General features: G+C 37.0%; 1 protein-coding gene across 8 annotated transcripts in view; it reads right to left on the bottom strand.

Annotated features, from left to right (window-relative positions):
- ZMYM2 (zinc finger MYM-type containing 2) overlaps window positions 1-13,044 on the bottom strand; it is a 98,256-nt gene that overhangs the window by 68,787 nt on the left and 16,425 nt on the right. For 2 of the 8 annotated variants that reach the window (XM_026841156.1, XM_026841226.1), the window contains exons 3-4: window positions 3,560-3,656; window positions 1,200-2,059 (exon numbers count right to left, since the gene is read on the bottom strand). In XM_026841156.1, coding sequence (XP_026696957.1) covers window positions 1,200-2,059; window positions 3,560-3,624 — 925 coding nt within the window. In that variant the 5' untranslated portion in view covers window positions 3,625-3,656. Of the gene's footprint in view, window positions 1-1,199; window positions 2,060-3,529; window positions 3,657-4,907; window positions 4,975-13,044 lie in introns of all 8 variants that reach the window. The other 6 variants (XM_026841216.1, XM_026841187.1, XM_026841206.1 and 3 more) reach the window with 6 other exon arrangements.

The raw sequence follows: 13,044 nt of genomic DNA, 5'->3' as shown, positions 1-13,044 counted from the left end.
ATTTTGAAATCAGTTTCAAGATTAACACAAAAAACCCACAACCTAAAATCCAACTTAAAGCTTAGCTTCATACTGCCCTTTCCATAATAGAATATGAAAGGTATTAATACTTGTACAAATTACATTTGGTAATACAGGACCAAATGGAAGAACTGTAATATTTAAATATTTGTTGAAAAACAGGTTTAAAAAAAATCCATGTGTTTTAATCAACATATGAGCAAGTTAATAAATCAAGCATTAAGAAGGGTTTACTGCACCTAGATTGTAACTGGTTTAAATTTTCCATTTAAAATGACCTTAAATAGTCTGAAGTTAAACCTGTAGTAAATGGTAATTTGGCTTTTCCCCCCACTTCTAGCCTAACAAGGCAGCAGAGTACTAGTATATGTTCGAACTCAAAAGGTTTTAAATTGCTTATGTGAAAGCTTAAATTCTGTAGAATAGCAATTCCAGAAGACCCTTCACGGCTGTTCCATTCGACTTTTAGCAATACCTGTTTACTTGCTAAATCAGGAGACAGTGTACTGCTATTTACACAGCTACAGAACAAAACCAGTCAATTCAAACTAATTAATATTGTATAATATAAATACATATTATCACAGGCAACTAGACAGCAATTATAAAGTGTGTATAACTTACTGCATGAATATGTGAGTCCACAAGTAACTCGGACTCCATTTTATTAAGCATTGTAAACACCAAGAATTGCTCGGTATGCAATGAATTACTACAGTTGGCTACTTATGATCAGACTTTCAAATTCAGTTTTTTTGCATGTCAAGTTATATTCAGATGGCAAGACGTATCAGTAAAATAATACTTAAAATAACTGAACTCCACAAAAAGGTACAGAAGTTAAGAGAGATACACTAATCTTTATTTGTGTCAATTAAAGGGGTACACTTAAGTCACAAAGAAAGCTTTGCTTCATATACAAATACTTTGTGTCTCAAAACATCTGAAGGTATCACTAACTGCTAAACTGGGATAGTTTACGTACATAACACAATATGTCACTGGTATTCAGCATATTTTGTTCCAGAGGCACAGATAAGGTTGTGATGGGGATGAAGGGAACCAAGATCATCCACACAAATTAAGCTAAAAACTAAGCTGTGCCACTGCCAAAAAGATTTTAATCTTATTATTATTTATTTTCATTTTTTAAGGAAATGTTCAGAATTGCAACTTACCAGGATTATGATGAGTCACAGATTCTCCATTTTGAAATACATCTCCAGCCACGTTCATTCTACCAGGATTGAAAGGTCCTACACCAGTCTTGGTCTGTGAAGTCAAAGATGGGGTGTATGTTTGTATATTAACACCAAAATTACTTGACTGCAGTCCGTTAGATACATCTCCCAAGTTGGCATTCTGCAGTGATGTTACATGTGTAATCATTAAGTTCATGTCACGCCCTTCAGCGTTTTCTAAATGACCATCACTCACAGAGCTCATAGCACCTGTTTCTAATGTAGTAACATTAGCAATCTGAATTTCAGAGTCTGGTTCTGTGGTTATACCACTATTACCTATTCCTGAATTTACCTTACTTCTTGAAAAACCGGAAGCTGAGAATTCCGTATCGTTGGTTCTATTTTTACACTCTGGGAGTCTTCGTTCATTAAAACTGGAAGCATTCTTCTCTTGTCCTTGACTTGTTTCAATGTCTTCTTCATCATCAATAATAATAGTTTCACTTATACTCCCCTTTTGAGAATTTAAGTCTTTTGGAGGACGAAGCATTTTGCAATCATTCCCCTGAGGTTCTTCATTTTTTGATGATGTAAATGCAGTGTTCCTTTGATCTGCTATCAGAGACGTAGAATTTTGTGGAGGTTGTATGGGTTCAATAAAAACTACATCATCGTCATCTTCTACAGGTGAGTCTTGGAATTTATTAGGTCTAGAAACTAAAGAACTTGGTGGACCTGCAAATGTATTTCCCACATTTGCAAGACCTGCTGCCATGGTTGTATTCCCTAGCAGGCCAGGAGTATGTTCAGGCAATTCTAATCCTCCCAGAGGACTCGTGTCCATTTCTGATCTGCTGTTTGAAGAAAAACATAAAACAAGAAAAAAAAAAACAAAAAACACACAACTTCAGAGTAAGATATCACTTTCCAACAACAGTTCTTAAAAATAACTACAATTAATAGATACAGATTTTACTTTTTCTTCCTAAGATCACATAAAGAAAAAAAAAAGTTTCTCTATGCTTTTCTTTGAATGTCTTAACATTCATTTACTTTCTAATCCTGTAGTAGCAAAAAATACTGCCATCACCAACATTTCCTACACAATAGCTACACATCACTATGTTTAGCAATACATACATAGGAAGCAGAATTTTTGATGGTATTTATTACATGATCCTGATTTCTCAGTCCCTTTCCTACCCACATAGGCACACAATGATCCTGTAATACTGCTTTTACTAGACTACAGAGCAAGATCAAAAGGTAGACATGCAAAAAGAAAATCTGAATTCCTATTAAGTTTAATTCCTATTACAAATGTTAGTGTCAATATTAATACATTTATAAAATAAAAGACTGAAGTGCATATTTAAGTATGCCTAGCACACAAAAAAAGGCAACATCATTTTGCATAGTAACAACTTTGAAATCTGACTGATTCTCCCCCAACCCCACAATGCTAAAGCTCCTTAGGTAGCCCCAATATAACTGGAAAACAGAAGCAAGCAAAAGAGATACAAAACTGCTGCTGCCCATGACAAGAACAGATACATTACTGAGCAGCAGACGGTGCAGAGCAACATCTCCTTCTAGCCTGACTTACTACCTTGTATTCCACTGCAGTTTAAACAACTTGAACTCTTTTTTTCATGACAGCAAGCAATGCTTCTTCAGGCTCCTTCCCAATAGCTACTTTCATAGAATATAATCACAGAATGGTTTGGATTGGAAGGGAGCTTAAAGATCATCTAGTTCCAACACACCTGCCCCGGGCAGGGACACCTTCCCCTAGCCCAGGTTGCTCAAAGCCCCGTCCAACCTGGCCTTGAGCACTGCCAGGGAAGGGGCAGCCACAGCTTCTCTGGGCAACCTGTTCAAGTGCCTCACCACCCTCACAGTAAAGAATTTCTTCCTCAGATCTAATCTAAATCTTTTTCAGTTTGAAAAAAAACACTTACTTTTCCTGAGAGTTTGTTTACTTTTAGTAATTGTTCATAATCAATTTTACTATGAATTCAAGAAATTATAAAAGGTAACCTGGATATAGGATTTTTGTAGCTGTAATACCAAACTGGTATATAATTGATTCTAAAGGGCCTAAGACCTCTCTAAAAAAATCTGTACTAAAAAGCAGTAAGTTAAATTGATTTTGAGATACAAAACAAGAAAAATACAGACATAATTTGGGTATGTCCTGGAGTATACACTAATGTGTAAGATCACTGAGCTTTTGTGAAAGGCTAGAAGTAGCTTTCTGTGCTTTCTAAATCCTTTATCAAGGAAGGTAGGTAAACAGAAATTTCCTACTCATCAATACTTACCCATCCAGAAATCCACTGCAATCTGTTTACCTTAATAAGTGGCTCCAAGATCTTTTAATTTCTTTCCTGTGGGGAACCTGCTCTTCTTGTATCATCAACTTGCTGCCCTCCACAACAGCAGTGTATTCTGAAACAGGGTTAAAACAAGCATTAGATATCCAAAACAGTTTATTCACTTCAAATGTCCTCTCCCAACTATATTCATTAAATTGACTTCCTTCAAAATTTACAGTTCTAGGTTCAAACCTTAACTTTTAGCATTATCATCCTACAATGTTAAAGAGAGAATGTCAGTCTATGCAATCACTGTAATGAGTAAAGAAGCAACAATACTGTTTATTTGAGATTTTTCCACTCCGTCACATTACACTTCCAGAATCCTTTGATGCTTTATAGATAGATGGAAAAAATACAATGTTTGGTAAGAGACAGACGTACCTGCAATTAAGTAATCAAACACTAGAATTAAGAAGTATATCTGTAATAGAATATTACAGAAATAAATGGTTCAACTAAACTGAGCTATTGAAAAACCAAACCTTAGCAGTTACATTTCTTTGCTTTTTTTTTTTTTTAAATCATGTCAACTTCCTTGATTCCTGTTGCAGAATATACTTAGATAAACTAAGATATAGCAATAGGAAAATTGCAGAACATACTTTCTCACTGAGGCTTACACGGCAATATAAACCTTACACTGCTAATAGTTTTTAAATTGTATATATGCACTGCAGTGATACTTAGCACAGGTTTAGGCATCCATAGCTTTTATTAACACGTGATCATCCACAAGAGACTGAAAAATGTTCAAAGTTCAAGCCTGTATTTATTCTTCAAGTTTTATAAGTCATTAGGTTTCCCAGACTTGGCAGCATTTTTAAAACAGAGTATCAACTTGTGTAGTTCTACTGTTTGAGGACAGCCCTTAAAATTCCAAGACAGTAAAGAGGCCCAGAGGAATAAAGCTCCAATATTCTTCCACACATTTACAAAGTATTCAAGACCTCTTGTCCATTAACTTGGGGGATGGGGTAGGGGGGTGCATTATGACAACCAAACAGCAAAACTGTGAACCAGATTAACCCTAGAGGAGAGGCAACCACCTTTTAACGCCTTCATATATTAACCTTATAGCCAAATTCCTTTATGTAATAGCATCTGAAATGTAATAAAGGTAACGTTCAATTGGAATGAGAGAGGTTTTCTTGCATTTAAAAAAAGACAAAGAAAAATTGTATTATCAATGCAGTTGGCTCGTACTTCCCTGGAAATCAGTCAGTTACACTGAATGTTAATCCAATATTCTCTTTTACCTATCTTATTTTTCCCTCCAGTGCAAAGAAGGAATAATTCAAAGTTAGATCTCCCTACATCTCACCTTTTGTTGAAAAGAATTAATTCATGACTCAAAGTTTCACAGGTTTGTTCCATGTTATTTTCCTTCTCTACAAGAACAAAAGCATCACAAGCACACAAAGCTTTTCATAAAGTTTTAAATATACCTGAACAGATGGGAGCAAAGAAGAAATGAGACTATGCCAAGACTATACCTCAGGCTTGACTCAAACCTTTGCTATTCCTGTTTTCAGAGATCCTTAGCAGAAAGACAGACTTCGGCTGTATTACAGCATATTCACGTAATACATAGAAAAGGTAAGATCCAAAATACGTATCTTTTTGCCTACATACATTTGCTTTTCTCCCCACAAAGGCTCTTTAAAAAGGTTTTCATGACCTGTATTATTAGGTATGACATAAAAGTAAGGAAAGTTTATGTACTTAACAAACAGTGCGTAGTCTTAAGTAAAATCTGCATATATTTCCTTACAAATATCAGCTCCTACCTCTGCAAGACTTACATTACCCAAAAAATCTGAATTTTTTTTCTCTCATAATTTGCAAATTGAGGTAGCTTGTTTTCTAAAAATGCTGGTACCAAAGAGAAACACAAAAAATACATAGACAATGTGACAGTCAGTATTTCTAAATGAAAAACTTCCAAAACAGGAATTTTTACAGAGTAAAAAGAATACATTTAGACTGGGAAACAAGGAAAAACCTCACATCTCAAAACTGGTAACAGCAAATTATGCTTAACGATAGACATGTAATTGCTAGAAACCTGCAAGATTGATTAGACAGATCACTGGATGAATTGTTGAGACTAAAAAAAACAACAAGAGACAAACTGGTGAGACCTAGTTTGCAGAAAATGTACATTTGATACTGCTGCAGAAAGAGCTCAAGGTTTTGTGGTAGCACACAGCTACCAAAGTTACAGCTGGATGGAAATGGAGGCACTACCAATAAACAACAGTCCTTCCTAAAGCAGACTTTGTGTACTTCTTTTAAGTTAGGCTCCCATCACTCATCTATAAAAGTCTTCATGGTGAAATAAATTCTGTAGCTACAGTCAAGGCTTAATTGCTGGGAGAAATAAAAGGCAAAATGCAGGCACTTCTCTGGAAGGATGGCAAATAACACAGCTTTTAAAATAGCCAGCTAGGTAATGCTTCACAGGCCAGGTCTTAACTCCATTACTGAATGATAAAATACAGTTTTATATTTATCATGAATTTCAGAAATTGATGTGAGGTGTGCATCTACCTAAAAAAATATCAACTCCACTTTTAACAAAAGCAGAAACTGGAATTTAAAAGCCTTTATTAAGTGCCATTAATAACACCTGGGATGGAGATGACAAAAGAGCACAGTCATAGTTATGTGCACTTGGAGCAAAGTCACAAAAAAAAAAAAAAAAAGGAGTCACTGAAATCCAGCCAAAACTACAGTTCCACCAACTCAGGGCACTTGAAACAGACATGCAAAGTTGGACCAGAGTGTGCAAGTGCTTTTGTATAAAGGCTAGAAGTCTAAAAATAAAAAGGTAAAACTTGAAAGACTGCTTTTGAGAGCATCTTCAAAAGCAAACAGACGAACAAAATTCTGGGAACAGTATAGTACTAAGGTACAAACATAAGAACGAGAGGGATTGATTTGCCCCCATGAAGGAATACTACTTTCTGCTAGGAAAGCACAGTATCCTAACTAAATTATTTACTTCAGCAGGCACTGTGCTACATTTAAATTCCAAACTAGAAGAAATAGCGTCTTAATGGTATACTATCAATCACTTCCACTTAACGGTGACAGCACGTGTGAGATAAGGGGAACAAGAAACACTGCAAAGTAATAACTGAAGACTTCAACTACCATTGTGCAGACTAGGAGAAGAGCACAGACAAAAAAAACTCCACACCACTGAATGATGAAGACAAATTCTTACAACACAGCAAACTGCAACCTGCTAGAAGACTAACGAAGAAAAACGGATCTAATTCTGAGCCACACAACATAGTTCTATCCAGACAGCACTCCAGAAAAACATATTTAAATTCCCTGGGGAATTTAAAAAGAAAATAATACTCATTACTTCAACATTTGACTTAGAAGCGAACAACCTAAGAGTGAGAAACCCAGTTATAAGAAAATGAAACAGAGCAGCTAGAGAAAACACTTCTTGAGAGCATGAAGGCCATTTAAAAACTCACCATATTAAGTATACGACCTATCTAAAAAGATCCCAAAACCCCATAGAGACTACTGTCAGGAAGTCTCTGAGCTACAAAGATGCTGTAACTGTACATTAAACATCCCCCTATTACATTTGCCCTTTACAATTTGCTAGGCATGGTTCAAGACAGGTTACTGATGTATGTCAGAGCAAAGGTTTGTCTAAAGTGGCAATTCTTGACAATTTTAAAGAGAGTAAAATTCTCCTAGAGAAAAGGAGTCCAAGAAGCCTGAACCACAGAACACACGGAATAAACTCTTTGCACTGATGTTCAGTAAGGAAAAGATCAGGGAAGACCACATCTAAGCTCTCTTTCTAGGGGTCAAGCCAGAGGAAAAAGTGTTGTATAGTGCTAACAGAAGAGGCTTTTAGAACAAATCACTACGGCCACGCGGCATTCACTTGAGATTTCTAAAGACAGCCAGCGATTTTCTATTTCAGTATCTGTAATCAATTACTTAAGCATAAGGTGATAACAATTATCCAAATAATTGCAGACTACAGTCCTATTCCCAGCACTAAACAGACTGATAGAAACTACAGCTGAATAAATACACAAAAGAAAAAATAAGATACAGAGAAAAAACTAAGATGGATCTTGGAAAACAAAGGTAATGCCACACAGGACTACTGGAGATATCTTTTGAAGAGCTCACATACTTGTTGAACAACCCTGATTAACCTGGTATACAGCACTCAAGACTTCCAAAAGGCATTCAAACACATTTTCACTAAAAACTGTAGTGGAAACTATCTATAATAAAGATTTAAGAAAAGGTTTTCTGGAATATTTGTAATTATTCAAAGAGAAAAGTATCATGTGTTGTTTGCTGTTATCACAATAAAGAGAAGTTGCCAGAGAGGTTCTGAAATAAAATTATATAGGTCAACATACATAAATCAACCATAAGAGACAGTGACTACAGAAGTGACAGTTTCCTAATCATTCACAGGAGCTGAAAACAGAAGCTGGTTGTAAAGTACAGAAGGATATCACAGTGATGAATCAAGAGAAGTACAGCCAGAAGGTCGAGGGAGGTGATTCTCTCCCTCTACTCTCATGAGACCTCCACCTGGAGTACTGTGTTCAGCTCTGGAGCACTCAGCATAAGAAGGACATAGATCATAAAGATGGTCAGGGTGCTGAAGCACCTCCCCTGTGAGAACATGCTGAGAGAGTTGGGGTTGTTCAGCCTGGAGAAGAGAAGGCTGCAGGGAGACCTTATAGTGGCCTTCCAGTACTTAAAGGGGGCTACAGGAAAGATGGGGAGGGACTCTTTATCAGGGATAGGATAGAAGGTAGGGATAGAACAAGAGGTAATAATTTTAAACTGAAAGGGTAGATTTAGATTAGATATAAGGAAGAAATTCTTTACTGTGAGGGTGGTGATGCACTGGAACATGTTGCCCAGAGAAGATGTGGCTGCCCCCTCCCTGGCAGTGTTCAAGGCCAGGTTGGACGGGGCTTTGAGCAACCTGGGCTAGTGGAAGGTGTCCCTGCCCGGGGCAGGTGTGTTGGAACTAGATTGTCTTTTAGGTCCCTTCCAACCAAATTCTGCAACTCATGAATGCTCAAACATTATGGCAGGCAAAATCACTAAGCAATAAATGCAAGGTAATGAACAAGGAGAAAAGACTAACTACATAGATAGAAATTTGTCTAAAGTGGAAATTTAAGATCCAAGTTGCAACTCTTCCAGTCTTTCAAATCAAAGCTACTTAATAATCAATTAATCATTTATCATTCAGAGAAAGGGAAAAATAGATGAGTTGCATGAACAATTTATATTAAAAGGAAGAGTCCTCATTGGAAATGAAAAGACAACTCAAGGAAGATAAATCTCCAAGGAGAACAAAAAAAAAAAAAAAAAAAAAAAAAAAAAAAAAAAAAAAAAAAAAAAAGAGTGCTCTGCCCAGTGTCTTACAGCACATAAAGGAAAACGCACCCAGTGAAATAATTACATATCTTTAATAATCTTTTGTGCAGGAAAAATCTTCTTTTCTTCTTACTTGTGAGAGTCACTGCAGTAGAAAACTACAGAGACCAGAAATGCAACCAGTATTATGAATATAAATGCACTGATGACTGCTAAATACAGTGGTCCAAATCCAACTCTACAAAAGTTCTTAGCCTGCCAGCTGCTGAAGAGCAGAATACACCTACAGAAAAATCATGCTATAATTGCCAAGCTTCTATTCCTAGACATCACTATTGCAAACAGGTTACTGAACTGTCTACTATCCTAATACTGCAATTGATCTAATCTACTAGAGGAATAGTAAATTCTTACATGCAGAAGAAATGTCACTAGCCTCATAGACCACTTACACAAAATCTGAATTTTGGCTGATGGCTGTCAGGCTGACTTCAGCTGGGGGATTAGTGCCAACATTTAAGCAAATTAGCTAATAGATTAATCTGAATGCATCTTGATGTTCTGTGAGGCTATATGGTTGTAATGATCAACTGCTGACCTTGACATTTCTTTGACCATAACATCATTTAATTCCTTAATTCACAGCTACCTCCAAGAATTCTTATCCTTCCTTATTACAGAAAATCCCTTTTTATCACTTGACTTTTCATAAGTCTAATGATCAAAAACTCAGACTATTGTAAAGACTGTACACAGCTATCAAGAAGGTCTCTAACTTAACAGTATTCTGTAATGTCTTGTTACAACTCAGGGATGTTCATTCCCTACACAACCAGATGCAAACTACATACCATGGCTTTCTTGGGGTACCAACCATCAACCGAACCCCAGCAGCTGACTGAATGTATGCCACAGTTCACCCTAAAAGCCAAGTAAACCGCTTCAATTAAAATTACCTTTAAACAGCTCTTCTACACTGCAACTGAGGCCAGCTATACCCACTCATAAAAACTGAAAAGTGCTATAAAAGCAGAAGAAATTCATTTTTAAAGGACTGCAATTTAAGACAGCTTTAAGCTAAATCTGAATGCTGCTACTGCAGTCCAGTCTCAATTTGGATAGTGAATAACATATACTATGTATGGACTGACACCTACTTATCTGAGTAGAACTCCACGTTAGGAAAAAAAAGGCATTGTAGGGCCCTTCTGGGTCATCAGATATAACTCTTGCCACAGGCAATGACAGAATAAACCCCTATTTTGTTAAACGTTCTTACTGCAAACATTCAGCATTTTTTGATGGTTAGGATTTTTTTTCCTCCTTATATCCCTCCTGAGGGACATCTAGTCATCAACCCTAGTATTTTATGTTCAGATATGCCTCAGATATACAGTGGCTCTGATTTACTGTCACCTTTTATACCTCTGGCTTTTAACAGGAGTTTTAACACTTCAAGGTCCACCTAGTTATCAGGTCTACAGACTCATTTTGTTATGCTATCATGTGGCACAGCTGTTTCTGCAACCACCCACATAACCAGACAAGTTGATCCACCTGACAGAGACTGACAGAGGCTGCTGGAGTCCCTTCCACTCAGATCAGCTCCCCAAAACAAAAATATCTGTGCAACAACACTAACAGCTCTACCTGAACATAACAAAGTTGATGCCACAGCTCTGAACTTCAGTGTAGAGATCACTTTAGCAGACAGGATAGTAGCGTCAAGCCAACAGCCACAGACTGCACTGCACTACCCTGACAGCAAATACAGCTTAAAACACTTCAAAATACACATGCTAACTGACAACGAAGCAAGCAGCAACAAACTGAATACTGAAACACATTTATATCCACTAGTAACAGTCAGCAGGATATCTGAAATCTGTAAAACTTCCAAGCAAACCTAACATACTACATTAAGGCCACAAGGACACAACAACCTCATCAATCTACCAGCTTCACACACAAATCACACCAGCGAGTTCCACATAAATACTTGGATACTTCAGGCTAAACTCAAGCGCAAGTATTGACAACACCAAACTAAACCAAACTTCTTTCTTAAAATGTTATACGTATTATAAATATTAACCAAGAATCTTAATTACATTTAACAGTAACCCATTAATGTATTTATATTGCTGTTTTTTCAGAACACAGGTCAGAACTTTCAGCAACAGGATTAAGTATAGGTCCACAAATCTAATCTATCGATTGTCTAAGTACCATCATTACAGAAGCCAGACATCTCATTACTTCAGCCTAGCGACACTACTCCAGAATTTATTTTCCAGTAGGTTTGGAGCTGCTTCAAATTTCATTCTTTCCCCAGACTTTCAAAGGAGTTGTACAGATTGCAGATATTAGCTTACTAGAAATCATTCTCTAACACCCAAACTGTATTTGTCACATAGATTTTGTAAAATTAAAGAGAAAATCATACACACACAAAGACAGCAACTAAGAACAGTAAAAAGGCAAGATCTACATAGTGAAAGAAATACTTTGAAGCAGTTCAGTCAGTAAGATTTATTCAAAAAATAAACTGTATACACACAAATTAAAGCTTAGTGAAAACATGCCAACTTTGGTATCTCCTAACACCAACTACAATCAACTACACCACAGCCACCAATGTCACATGTGAATGCTGACATCTGTTTTCCAACTGATACTTCCAGAAACATTTGAATACCTTTACTTAATAGAGCCTCTTCCTGGGGTCCTCCTACTCACCCAGTGCTAAGAATTGCTCCCCTGTATGCATGAAGAGCATCAAAATTCAGGATCAATCTTGAATACAAGCATTGCCAAACCAAGCACCTATCAAAATCACTCACAGGGGAATAAGCAGCATTTGACATAATGAATATCAAACCAAAATAACCATGTTGATTACCTATATATAAGTTTTAGGGCAGCCATACCAACATGTACCTCCCACTTATACACACACTTCCAATGTATTTTATGGCTGTTTAATCATGAAAAGGTGCTGGTCAGCAAGAACACAGCACCACTTATAGCCTTAAAAGTCATTACACAGAATGTGGTAGACAGTAAATTTTATTTCTCTACTACTCCAGCAGCAACATGTTGCTTAACAATATCCTTTATTATAAGTAGAATAGAAAAGTGAAACATGACAAAGAACCAAAGGACTCATAGAAGAAGTTAAATTTAAATGCTTATCTATTACTTATATACATATGTATATCCACTTCCAGGAAAGCATGTAACAGTAGGCCACACCAACAGACTTGAAAGATGACCTAAGTGGAAAGGGAGCAGTACAGTAACTCTATGCTAAAGATATGATAATAGAAAAAGGGAAAGTAAAACACTGAAAAATAGAATGAAGTAGTAGAAAATGGTCTTGATGCAGTATGCAAAGAGGCCAAATTGTCATCTGACATATCTTAACATTAAAAAACATAACACTTAATAGGAAAAAAAATACATACTGAATGGCTAGATCAGAACAGACCTGAGAATAGAAAAATATTTAGATGTCTGGACTGGGCAGTGGAATACAGGCTACCAATGATGTCAACAGGTCACAGCACACATTTCAAAACATGTATTACTCTTGCTCCACAGGGACTGTGGTGGGTTGACTGTGGCTAGATGTCAGGTGCCCACCAAAGCCACTCTATCACTCCCCTTCCTCAAGTCAACAGGGGAAAGAGAATCTAACAAGTGGCTCGTGAGCTGAGATAAGGACAGTTTAATAAAGCAAAAGCAAAGGAAATCAGAAGATTTTGTTCTGTACTTCCCATCAGCAGGCAATGTCCAGCCACTTCCCAGGAAGCAGGGCTTCAGCAGGTGGAACAGTTGCTCCAGAAGACAAACATCAATAATGAGTGCCCCCCCCTTCCTCATCCTTTTGCTCAGCTCTTATTGCTAAACAGATGTCATATGGAATGGAATATCCCTTCGGTCAGTTGGGGTCAGCTGCCCTGGCTGTCCCCTCCCAAGATCTTGCCCACCTCTGGTCTACTGGTGAGGGGGAATGTTGGAGAGATAGTCCTGATGCTGTGCCACCACTGCTCAGCAGTAAC

Source organism: Athene cunicularia, assembly GCF_003259725.1.
Source record: "Athene cunicularia isolate RWA chromosome 1 unlocalized genomic scaffold, athCun1 chr1_part1, whole genome shotgun sequence".
In the NCBI taxonomy this organism is placed as follows: Eukaryota; Metazoa; Chordata; class Aves; order Strigiformes; family Strigidae; genus Athene; species Athene cunicularia.
This window is presented reverse-complemented; position numbering and strand designations above follow the sequence as displayed.